The sequence below is a fragment of the Chionomys nivalis genome, chromosome 12, assembly GCF_950005125.1.
Source record: "Chionomys nivalis chromosome 12, mChiNiv1.1, whole genome shotgun sequence".
In the NCBI taxonomy this organism is placed as follows: domain Eukaryota; kingdom Metazoa; phylum Chordata; class Mammalia; order Rodentia; family Cricetidae; genus Chionomys; species Chionomys nivalis.
Genome location: NC_080097.1, coordinates 73,207,408 through 73,220,245, shown reverse-complemented (window position 1 = coordinate 73,220,245; position 12,838 = coordinate 73,207,408). Strand labels below are relative to the sequence as shown.

The window sequence follows — 12,838 nt, the reverse complement described above, 5'->3', positions numbered from 1 at the left end:
TCAGGTTCCCTATCTTCAGGTGCCTCAATGAACTAACTGGGGACATTGCCCTGGGCATCTGGTAGCCACTCCAAGTTCAAGTCTCTTGCCAACCCTTAGGTGGCTCCGTTAACTAAGATATGAGTTTCCCTGCTCCCCTATCCAAACTTCCTTTATCCCCAATCATCCTGTTTCCACAAGTTCCCCTCATCCTCTCCTTCACACCTTTCTCACTCCATCTCCCCTTACCCACATCCCACCCCACCCCCAAGATTCCAATTTTTTGCCCAGCAATCTTGTCTATTTCCCAAAGCCAGGAGGATAACTATATGTTTTTCCTTGGGTTTACCCTCTTGTTTAGCTTCTTTAGGATCACAAATTATAGACTCAGTGGCCCCTATCCATGGCTCGAAACCAATTATGAGTGAGTATATCCCATGATCTTCTTTTTGGGTCTGGGTTACCTCACTCAGGATAGTATTTTCTATTTCTATCCATTTGCATGCAAAATTCGAGAAGTCATTGTTTTTTACCGCAGAGTAGTACTCTAATGTGTATATATTCCACACTTTCTTCATCCATTCTTTCATTGAAGGACATCTAGGTTGCTTCCAGGTTCTGGCTATTACAAATAATGCTGCTATGAACATAGTTGAACAAATGCTTTTGTCATATGATAGGGCATTTCTTGGGATATTCCCAAGAGTGGTATTGCTGGGTCCAGGGGTAGGTTGATCCCAATTTTTCTGAGAAACCGCCACACTGATTTCCAAAGTGGTTGCACAAGTTTGCAGTCCCACCAGCAATGGATGAGGGTACCCCTTTCTCCACAACCTCTCCAGCAAAGGCTATCCTTGGTGTTTTTGATTTTAGCCATTCTGACAGGTGTAAGATGATATCACAAAGTTGTTTTGATTTGCATTTCTCTGATCGCTAAGGAGGTTGAGCATGACCTTAAGTGTCTTTTGGCTATTTGAACGTCTTCTGTTGAGAATTCTCTGTTCAATTCAGTGCCCCATTTTCTTAATTGGGTTAATTATCATTTTAACGTCTAGTTTCTTGAGTTCTTTAAATATTTTGGAGATCAGACCTTTGTCTGTTGCGGGGTTGGTGAAGATCTTCTCCCAGTCAGTAGGCTGCCTTTTTGTCTTAGTGACTGTGTCCTTTGCTTTACAGAAGCTTCTCAGTTTCAGGAGGTCCCATTTATTCAATGTTGCCATTAATGTCTGTGCTGCTCGATTATACATAGGAAGCAATCTCCTGTGCCCATATGTTGTAGGGTACTTCCCATTTTCTCTTCTATCAGGATCAGTGTGTTCAGATTGATATTGAGGTCTTTGATCCATTTGGACTTGAGTTTTGTGCATGGTGATAGATATGGGTCTATTTTCATTCTTCTACAGGTTGACATCCAGTTGTGACAGCACTATCTGTTGAAGATGCTTTCTTTCTTCCATTGTACATTTTTAGTTCCTTTATCGAATATGGGGTGCTCATAGGTTTGTGGAATAAAATCCGGGTCTTCTATATGATTCCATTGGTCGACTTCTCTGCTTTTATGCCAGTACCACGCTGTTTTCTATACTGTAGCTCTGTAATAGAGTTTGAAGTCAAGGATGGTAATGCCTCCAGAAATTCCTTTATTGTATAAGATTGTTTTGGCTATCCTGGGTTTTTTGTTTTTCCATATAAAGTTGATTATTGTCCTCTCAAGATCTGTGAAGAATTTTGATGGGATCTTGATGGGGATTGCATTGAATCTATAAATTGCCTTTTGTAGAATTGACATTTTTACTATGTTGATCCTCCAAATCCAAGAGCAAGGGAGATTCTTCCATTTTATGGTATCCTCTTCAATTTCTTTCTTCAATGCCTTAAAGTTCTTGTCAAATAGATCTTTCACTTGCTTGGTCAGAGTTACCCCAAGATATTTTATGCTGTTTGTGGCTATCGTGAAAAGTGATGATTCTCTTATTTCCCTCTCTGCTTCCATATCCTTTGTGTATAAGAGGGCGACTGATTTTTTGGAGTTGATCTTGTATCCTGCCACATTACTAAAGGTGTTTATCAGCTGTAGAGGTTCTTTGGTGGAGTTTTTGGGGTCGCTTATGTACACTATCATATCATCTGCAAATAACGCAAGTTTAACTTCTTCCTTTCCAATTCGAATTCCCTTTATCCCCTTATGTTGTCTTATTGCTATTGCTAAAACTTCAAGAACTATATTGAAGAGGTATGGAGAGAGTGGACATAATGGATAATTTTTCTAATGTGTTCTTGGATTTGGTTTGCCAGTATTTTGTTGAGGATTTTTGCGTCGATGTTCATGAGTGAGATTGGCCTGTAATTCTCTTTCTTGGTTGAGTCTTTGTGTGGTTTTGGTATCAGTGTTACTGTAGCTTCATAAAAGGAATTTGGCAATGACTCTTCTGTTTCTATATTGTGAAATACATTAAGGAGTATAGGTATTAGGTCTTCTTGGAAGTTCTGGTAGAATTCCGCATTGAAACCATCTGGTCCTGGACTTTTTTTGGAAGGGAGGTTTTTGATAACAGCTTCTAATTCTTCACGACTTACAGGTCTATTTAGGTTGTTTACCTGGTCCTGGTTTAACTTTGGTTTATGGTATTCATCTAAAAAAGTGTCCATTTCTTTAACATTTTTCAGTTTTGTGGCATACAGGCTTTTGTAGTAAGATCTAATGATTCTCTGAATTTCCTCTGTGTCTGTGGTTATGTCCCCCTTTTCATTTCTGATTTTATTAATTTGCAAATTCTCTCTCTGCCGTTTGATTAGTTTGGATAGGGGTTTATCAATCTTGTTGATTTTCTCCAGGAACCAGCTTTTTGTTTCATTGATTCTTTCAATTGTTTTCTGTGTTTCTATTTTGTTGATTTCAGCCCTCAGTTTGATTATTTCCAGTGTTCTACTCCTTCTAGATGAGTCTGCTTCTTTTTTTTCTAGAGCTTTCAGGTGGGCTGTTAAGTCTCCAATGTGTGCTTTCTCTGTTTTCTTTAAGTGGGCACTTAGTGCTATGAACTTTCCTCTCAGGACTGCTTTCATAGTGTCCCATAGGTTTGAGTATGTTGTTTCTTTATTTTCATTGAATTCAAGGAAGACTTTAATTTCTTTCTTTATTTCTTCCTTAATCCAGGTATGGTTCAGTAGTTGACTGTTCAGTTTCCGTGAGTTTGTAGGCTTTCTGGGGGTAGCATTGTTGTTGAATTCTAGCTTTAATCCATGGTGATCTGATAAGACACAGGTGGTTACTAGTATTTTTTTGTAACTGTGGATGTTTGCTTTGTTACTGAGTATGTGGTCAATTTTTGAGAAGGTTCCATGAGCTGCAGAGAAGAAGGTATATTCTTTCCTATTTGGGTGGAATGTTCTATAGATGTCTGTTAAGTCCATTTGATTCATTACCTCCATTAATTCTCTTATTTCTCTGTTAGGTTTCTGTCTAATTGACCTGTCCATTGGTGAGAGAGGAGTGTTAAAGTCTCCTACTATTAATGTGTGCAGTTTGATGGCTGCATTGAGTTTTAGCAATGTTTCTTTTACGTATGTGGGTGCTTTTATATTAGGGGCATAGATATTCAGGATTGAGACTTCATCCTGATGAATTCCTCCTGTTACAAGTATAAAATGTCCCTCTCCATCTCTTCTGATTGATTTAAGTTTGAAGTCAACTTTGTTAGAAATTAGTATGGCCACACCTGCTTGTTTCTTAGGTCCATTTACTTGATAAGCCTTATCCCAACCCTTTACTGTGAGTAGGTGCCTGTCTTTGTGTTGAAGTGTGTCTTGTAAACAGCAGAATGTTGGATCCCGTTTTTGTATCCAATCTCTTAGTCTGAGCCTTTTTATAGGTGAGTTGAGTCCATTCACATTAAGTGATATTAATAACCAGTGAATGTTAACTCTGGTCACTTTTTTAGTAGTAGATTTTGTGTGTTTCCCTTCTTTGAGTTGCGCTGGTGAAGGGTCTCTAGATGTCTGGGTTATTGTGGTCATTGTTGGACTCCTTGGTTAGTGATTTTCCTTCTATTACTTTTTGTAAGGCTGGATTTGTGGCTACGTATTGTTTAAATTTGTTTTTATCCTGGAAAATTTTTTTTCTGCATTTATAGTGAACGAAAGCTTGGCTGGGTATAGTAGTCTGGGCTTGCATCCATGGTCTTTTAGTTTCTGCAGTACATCTATCCAGGACCTTCTGGCTTTCATGGTTTCCATAAAGAAGTCAGGTGTAAGTCTGATAGGTTTACCTTTATAAGTAACTTGGCCTTTTTCCTTTGCAGCTCTTAATATTCTTTCTTTATTCTGTATGCTTTGTGTTTTGATTATTATATGGCAAGGGGATTTTCTTTTTGATCCAGTCTATTTGGTGTTCTCTATGCTTCTTGAACCTTCATAGGTATATATTTCTTTAGGTTGCGAAAGTTTTCTTCTATAATATTATTAAATATATTTTCTGGACCATTGAGCTGGGCTTCTTTTCCTCCTTCTATTCTTATTATTCTTAGGTTTGGTCTTTTTATTGTGTCTCAGATTTCCTGAATGTTTTGTCATGAGAATTTGTTGGCCTTGCTGTTTTCTTTGATCAGTGTGTTTATTTTCTCTATGGTATCTTCAGAATCTGAGATCCTTTCTTCTATCTCTTGTATTCTGTTGGTTATATTTGTTTCTGTAGTCTCTATTCATTTACCTAGATTTTCCATTTCCAGCCGGCCTTCTGTTTGTGTTTTCTTCTTTGCCTCCTTTTCAGTTTTCAAGTCTTGAACTATTTCCTTTATCTATTTGATTGCTTTTCCTTGGTTTCCTAGGGTATCATTCACTGATTTACTCAATTCTTCAAACTTTCTGTTAAACTTCTTATCCATTTCTATAAGGGCATTTATTACATGCTGTTTAAGGGCGTCAATCACTTTCATAAAGTCTACTTCTTCATGATTAAGGTGTTCATGTCCTCCTGTTGTGAGGTCGCTGGGTTCTGGCGGTTTCATATTGTTTTTCAGATTGTTGGGTGAATTCTTGCATTGGTGCCTGCCCATCTCTTCCTCTGAATGCTCTCCTATGGATCTTCTTCTACAGGATCAGGTCTCTTTGCCTACTGATGTACCTTCCCAGTGATAGCACTCCCCAGTGATGGTTTTCCTGGTGCTCCAGTGATGTCTCTCCTGGTGACAATATCAGATTTCCGTGCCCAATGATGGCTCTCCTGGTGCCGAGATTAGCTCTCCGTGCTGGTTGGGTAGTTCATAAACAAAGTGCCTATCTTGCTTGGTGCAGGCAGGCCAGAGTAACAAAGGGACTCCTGCCCGCCTGCTTGCCCTGAGGATACGCCCCCAGCGCCCAGACGGGCTGAGCTGGGTGGTGTTAAGTGCCCGAAAAGGGAAGGGGGCAGAAGGGAGGAGGGTTCTGGAAGCAAGCTGGGTGGGATAGGAAGAGAGAGCAGTATGTGGGGAGTAGAGTCCCTAAAGGGAGCCCAGGAAGTATAGGGGGGATGAGGAAATCTGAGTTCCCTGTCCCGGGCTGCTGCTGCGGGTCACAAACTCACCCCAATGATGGCTCTCCTGGTGCCGAGATCAAATCTCCGTGCTGGTTGGGTAGTTCGTAAACAAAGCACCTACCTTGCTTGGTGCAGGCAGGCCAGTGAAACAAAGGAACTGCCACCTGCCTGCTTGCCCTGAGGATTCACCCCCAGTGCCCAGACAGGCTGAGCAGGGTGGTGTTTGTGCCCGAAAAGGGAAGGGGGCAGAAGGGAGGAGGGTTCTGGATGCAAGCTGGGTGGGATAGGAAGAGAGAGGCCCAAATACTACTTTTCTCTTAGCAGAATAAGTAGCAATAAAATGAATCATAACAAAATTCTGTTACACTCATAGATCAGTATCCTGCTTGACCATCATCAGAGAAGCTTCTTTGTGCAGTAGGTATGAGTAAATGAAGAGACCTACCATTGTAAGACCTTCAGTATTCAGTTCTAAATGGGATGTCTCCATCAAATCCCTTACCTCAAAACTCAGGGAACTATTAGGAATAAGAGCGATAAAATTATAAGAGCCTGTGGAGATGGAACACACTAAAAATAATAAGACCCAGACATAACAGAACTTACACACATTTGAAATCAGAGATGGTAACAGGTGTGAGCCAGATCCCCAGGTCTGAGAAATGAAGTGGACACAAACCCCCATCTGTAACCCAGAAGCTATCTTCAATTTATAACTCTTCTCAAAAGAAAGATCGGTTTTCTCCAAAGGAATCTCACTTGGTATACAAACCAACTTAAAGGTAAGCTCCATCGCTGAGCAATAGATGGCCAACACATAATAAACTTAATGGCATTTTGGAGGATTTTTTTTTTGTACAGTGCTGTATGTATTTTTTTTTTTTACCTTACAGGTCTTTTGCTTATATATAATTGTTTCTGATTTTTTTAATGGATTTTCTGTATGGGCAAAGGTATGTATTTCAGGGTTTGTGTGTATTTCTAGGGATTTTGCTTTAGCTCTTTTTTCTACTTATTTGTTTTGTTTCATTCTGTTTTTTAAGTTTTATAATCATCATTATTTAGATTATAATGAAGAAGAGAAAGAAAGAGTATGGATATGGTGGGCAGGATAGTAGGGAGGCTCTAGTAGGAAATGGGAAAGGGGAACCATAATCATAATATATTGCATGAAAAGAACTATTTTAATTAAAAAAGACTATAAATAAAAATTCTTTTGCCATACTGAAAATAAAATACCTGTTCTCTATGTTCTAACAAATTAGCCTTTCTTCCAAATATCCACATGTTGAAGTAGCAAGGACACAGTAGATTGTCAAGGACACAGCATATCTTTCTAAATTCAAATAAATATTCTTTTTATTTAGGACAAAGAATGAATTTTTCTGCACAGTTTACCTTGAGTAGTCAGACCAATTGAATAGAATTCACAAAAGCCACTTTACTCCACACATTTACCCTCATAGCTAAAAGAACATCACATTTTGTCTTGTGTTACAATACTCATTTAATTGCCTACCTTCAAAATTGTTATTTACTTTGTCGCAGTGAAAATACGTTGTGGAAAGTGGTAGTAATCCCCATCGGTAGGTAAGCCTTGTCTGTCCATTCTCAGAAGCCTCAAGTGGTTACTTAACTGAATTTATGTACTTTTCCATTTGACAAAAGAAATAGGCACCTATAAATATCACTGAATGAAAGAAATTAAACCAACATCTAAGAATAATGAAGAATTTACCCTGTCTCTCTGATATATGTCTTAACAGGTAAGATATTCCTGATGAAAATATGTCTAGAGTGTGTTCCATTACTTATATACAGTTATTAGATTGCACCTCTGAGAGGACTTCAAAAGGAGAAAATTATAATCAGAAAGCAAGAAATCAAATTGATGATGTTCATGCCTGTATTTTAGCATTCTTTGGTTAATATGTGAGAGAACTTGCATTAAGTTATAAGGTATTGTTGGGGAAAGTAGGAAAAACTATAACTGCCTTTTGAAAAATCTATCATGAGACACTTTTTCTGTCACCTAGTTAAACAAAGGAAGCAAGTATTTGAGTCAAAAATGAGAGGAAAGAGAGAGAAAGAGAGAGAGAGAGAGAGAGAGAGAGAGAGAAACAGAGAGATGCATAGTTAAGAGACAAAGAGAAGCTATAAATAATCACTAGAGTGTTGGAATGTTAAATATAAAGTTTGGTAACATGTTTCTACTTAGAGTACTTTAGTATCAATAATTTGTTAGACTTTGAGCATTTGAGCATTAAGTGGAGAAAATGATTTGCATTGCTCTGTGAAAGTGGAGTGTAATTTCTTTTTAAAATTATATTTAATTATTTTATCACCTTTAAAAACACAGTTAACCAAATACAGTTTGCTTCCAACAAACCGTTTCTTCTGTTTTGCAATTTATTCTAATTATTTTATTCTCTTGGCATTTTCTAGATTGTTATTGTCCCGTTTCAAAGATTTAACTGTGACCTTTTATTCTCAAATAATGAGTTAATCCTACCCCTTTAAAGGTAAAGTTTATGCAGGTCATGAATTCCTTGCTTGAATTTCCAGAACATATACTATATACTATTTTGTGCAAAGAAAAATGAGAAGATATAAAAAGATGAAAAGAATATATTTAATTTAAACTGAAATTAATATATGGAAAATTGTCTAATCCCAAAAGCAGCATATAAAAACACAAGAATTGAAGGAACTTTTAATTTTTTGAAAAATGATGTAGGCAATAAACTCATCTAGGTTCAATATAAAGTTTGTGGCAAAAAAACAGCCTGTAGTCACATCAATAAAAAGAGATTGAAACTGCCTCTTGAAAGGTTTTTAGAGAGGTGATATCTCATGTCTTTTAAAAGGTATGAGATGATGAGTAAAAGTTTTGATGCTTAATTAATACTGAATAGTCTGATAAAGTCTGTGTATTAAGTGTAGCACAAACAGTACAAGATTATATGCTCATGAATGTCATTCTAAGGAAGTCAGATTTTTACTTTTCATCTTAAAACTTAAGGTATGATGGGCTACTTTTAGAAAGAGAAGGTTAACTGTGATTATTAATTTTGTGGGGGAAGAGTGAATTGACAAGAGAAATTGTGAATTTGAATCTCAGATGGCTCCATATTTACATCTACAAAAAGTTTAGGAACCTGTTTGAAATACCAGGATATGTTGCAAAATGAGAGGAAACATTAATAATTAATGGCACAGAAGCAAAGGTCGAAGGAATGCCAAAGGGAGAGATAAGGATGAGAAAAAAGAAAAGGAAAGAAAAATAATAGTATAAGCCAGGGAACAATGAAAATACAAGAAATGCACAGAGAAGAGCTAAGGAAGGGAAGCCAAGAGGTTAGACACTCAGTGACCATCTCACAAATCTGCAGCCATCCCCAGGTCTCTGATGGAAGCTGATGAAGTACTCTGAGTATGGCATAGCTGGGTGTCAAAGATCCAAGAATCTTGAAAAATTATTGGATAGGAAACAGGTATGCATCTAAGAAATTTCTTTTAAAAAGAAAACAAAGAATGGTATTTAAGGAAGGATTGTTTTGAAATTTTACCTTGATTTTTGCTTATTATCTCTCTGGTCAGTTAGACTAAACATTTTGTTTGTAGACATGAAGAGGAAATTAAAGTCTAAGCTAAAATGATTTAAACTTCTGCCTCTTGTCTTAAACCCTCTTCTTTTCTGAATGGACATTTGGCAATGTGTGGAGACATTTCAGTTGCCACAACTGGAGAATAAGTGGGACTGACACCCACATAATGCCAAAGATACTTCTGAACTGCTCTGTTACAGTGACATCCTCTGTAACAAAGATACTTCTGAGCTGCTCTGTTACAGTGACATCCTCTGTAACAAAGATACTTCTGAACTGCTCTGTTACAGTGACATCCTCTGTAACAAAGATACTTCTGAACTGCTCTGTTACAGCGATATCCTCTGTAACAAAGAATCACTCAATCCCAAATGTTTGTGGTGCCAATATTGTGAGATAAGAAAGGGGACTCTGAGTGAGGAAGGATTATTATGATTCCAACCAAAGAAATATTTAGGAACACAGGAAATTTATAATCAAATTAATATTTATTCTCCATGAAAAACAATTCCGAAATAACTCAGAAACCCTTTTGGTATTTATAAAGACATACACTGAGCAACTCATGGGAGTAAGCACAAATACATGGGTTTGATCTTAAGAACCAACGTTTTTCTATATCTTTTTTTTTTTATTTTGGTTTTTTTTGAAACAGTTTGTCTGTAGCTTTGGAGTCTTTCCTGGAACTCACTCTGTAGACTAAGCTGGCCTTGAATTCATAGAGATCTCCCTGATCCACCTGTCTCTGCCTTCTGAGTGCTGGGATTAAAGGTGTGTGCCACCACTGCCCAATTTACAAGTTTTTCCTTTTAAAAACCAGTTTCACACTTTTAATCCCAGTGATAGGGAATCAGAAAGAGGTGAATCTCTAAGGCTTGATGGTTAACCAGTATAGCATACTTAGTGAGTTACAGAGCACCAAAACGCTCTGAGTACAGGTACACACACACACACACACACACACACACACACACACACACACACACACTACACCACACCAAAGCTTGCACTCACAGGGACCAATAATCAGCAAGGAGAATGTAAATGGAAATGTAGGTATTATTTATGGACAATCAAGAAAATATTTGAACTATGTAATAATGCCATTTATGGACTGTTTGAGGTTACTAATTGACAAATATGTTAGATATGTGGGTTAAGACAATTTATATTAAACACTGTCTTTCAGTAGTCATCTGTAGTATATGCAACTTGGAACAACAGTTGGACATTTTTATATGTCTCATTGTATAATTTTTAATATATTAAGAAGACCATTATAATAAAACTACTCATATGGTAGAATGTCATTCATTATCGTACTTAAACTATACTGTCTTCTGTAAAGTAGGCATGCACATATTTTTAATATGAAGAGTTAAAAAGGAGAAAAGAATGTTTTTACATTACAGAATAACTACCAAGTTCTGAATATCCCTCAGAGAGTTAAATCAAACATCAAATGTCATACTTAAGACTTTAGTGGAAAGTGACTCTAGGTCTCTTTTAATTTTCCCCATTCTACAAAATCTCTATGAAGAATTGAGTTGTATGTCAGTCCCCCCATCTTCTAGGCTTCCGTCCAAACCTGTCCAGAAATGTAAACATTTTTACCGATGTTGATAAAAATTTTGATTAGTTCATTAAAAATTTTGTGCAGTATATTTTGATCATATTCATTCCCTCCCCAAGTCCTTCCAGATCCACCCCTTCCATACCCACCCCTACTTTTTGTCCTTCTTTCCCTAACCAATTAAACCGTTTTTCATCCATTTTTCAATATGTTTATTTCCACTGGAGCATGGCCCACTTATTGGAGGCTACAGGGTCAAAGAAAACCTGACTTCACCCTCTCTCCATAGCTGTTAATTGCTGATAATGCTTGTACTAGCTGAAGGACTTTGTGCTTACATCCCCATTCTTGATCAAATCATTAGACATTGTTTGCACACTCTCATAAGCTCCTTCTCCTGTTTATATTTATTGGCATGGTTATGTAAATACCTGGTGTTTATATTTGTTATTCGGTAAATATGATTTATTCTAGATGTCTCAGAGCCTTTGACATTAAAATGCTATCTCATTGTTCTAATCTCTTCGTTCCCTCCCCTTTAAGGTGGTTTCAGTGAAAGTCTGGAGCCTGAATTCATGGATAAGATCAACGATTCAGTGGTGTCTGAGTTTGTGCTGCTTGGGCTCTCTGGTTCTCGGGAGCTTCAGCTTTTCTTCTTTGTTTTCTTCTCTGCATTGTACATTGCCATTGTCTTAGGAAACCTCCTCATCATCATAGCTGTGACTTCTGACAGCAGTCTGCACTCCCCCATGTATTTCCTCCTGGGAAACCTCTCCTTTTTTGACATTTGTCAGGCTTCTTTTGCCACACCTAAAATGATTGCAGACTTTCTGAGTGAACACAAGACTATATCCTTCAGTGGCTGCATAGCCCAAATTTTTTTCATTCATCTCTTTACAGGAGGGGAGATGGTACTGCTGGTCTCCATGGCCTATGACAGATATGTGGCCATATGTAAGCCTCTACATTATATGATCATCATGAACAGAAGTGTATGTACTGCCTTGGTAATGATTTCTTGGGCTGTGGGCTTAGTGCATACACTGAGTCAGTTGTCATTTACTGTTAACCTGGCATTCTGTGGACCCAATGAAGTAGACAGCTTTTTTTGTGACCTTCCTAGAGTAGTCAAACTTGCTTGCATTGACTCATACATCACTGAAATACTAATTGTGGTAAACAGTGGGATTCTTTCCTTAAGCACTTTCTCTCTGTTGGTGAGTTCTTATGCCATAATTTTCGTCACAGTTTGGCTCAAATCTTCTGCTGCCATGGCCAAGGCATTTTCTACACTGGCTGCTCACATCATGGTAGTAGTACTGTTCTTTGGGCCTTGCATCTTCATCTATGTGTGGCCCTTTACTACCTATCCTGTGGATAAAATTCTTGCTATATTTTATACAGTTTTCACTCCCATCCTAAATCCCATTATTTACACACTAAGGAATAGAGATATGAAGGCTGTCATGGGGAAAATTGCAGCTCGTTATTTTAGACCACCCAAAATTTCTGACATGCCATTAGTAGCAAGGATTTTCTTTCATTGAGGTAAAACTCAAATTATTCAAATCCAGTGTCTACCTACAAATATTTTCATATCTAAACAGTGTAGTAAATAATAACAATAATATAGGAAAGATTAATGGATATTAACAAGTGTTTTCCTAGTTATTTTCTAAGCAATAGTTAAGTGTCCCCCAAAAGAAAAGGCACTGACTATTTGATTAAGTGGTATGTATAAAGTGATTGTTTTAGTAATAGGTAAATGTGAATATGATGCAAAAATAGATAGGGACCCAATTCTTTGTTGGGGCTAAATTTAGAAATTTATTATTAGTTTTCTTAAAGAGGTGTCTACAAAGTCTTTGTGCACACAACATATTTAAGACCTTAAGACTTAGTTTTCTAACCTTCAATGGCTAGCCAGTCTATTGATGATAAGTACATTAACTTAAATAACATTCTTAGATTAGGAAAATGCTCCCAGAGTATCAATTAAACCTAAACCAAATCATCTTCCTGTAATCATACCTTCACATATGCAATATTACATAATCAAAAACTTATATTTCATATTTTTCTTGTAATGGGATATCTCTAATCAGTTAGTGTATTTTGTTTGCATTTTAAATTATAAGTAGTAGAACAACTTTACAATTCTACATTTGA

The 12,838-nt window shown here is 37.2% G+C and overlaps 1 protein-coding gene across 1 annotated transcript; it reads left to right on the top strand.

Annotated features, from left to right (window-relative positions):
- The first annotated feature begins 11,241 nt into the window (after window positions 1–11,241).
- LOC130885128 (olfactory receptor 4K5) lies at window positions 11,242–12,216 on the top strand. The gene has a single exon (XM_057786545.1). It carries the CDS (start codon window positions 11,245–11,247, stop codon window positions 12,214–12,216), a length of 972 nt encoding a protein of 323 aa, XP_057642528.1. The 5' UTR covers window positions 11,242–11,244.
- Window positions 12,217–12,838: the final 622 nt, after the last annotated feature.

Excerpts from the sequence above, each read along its gene's own strand:
- LOC130885128 (XM_057786545.1), top strand. The coding sequence starts at position 11,245 with ATGGATAAGATCAACGATTCAGTGGTGTCTGAGTTTGTGCTGCTTGGG.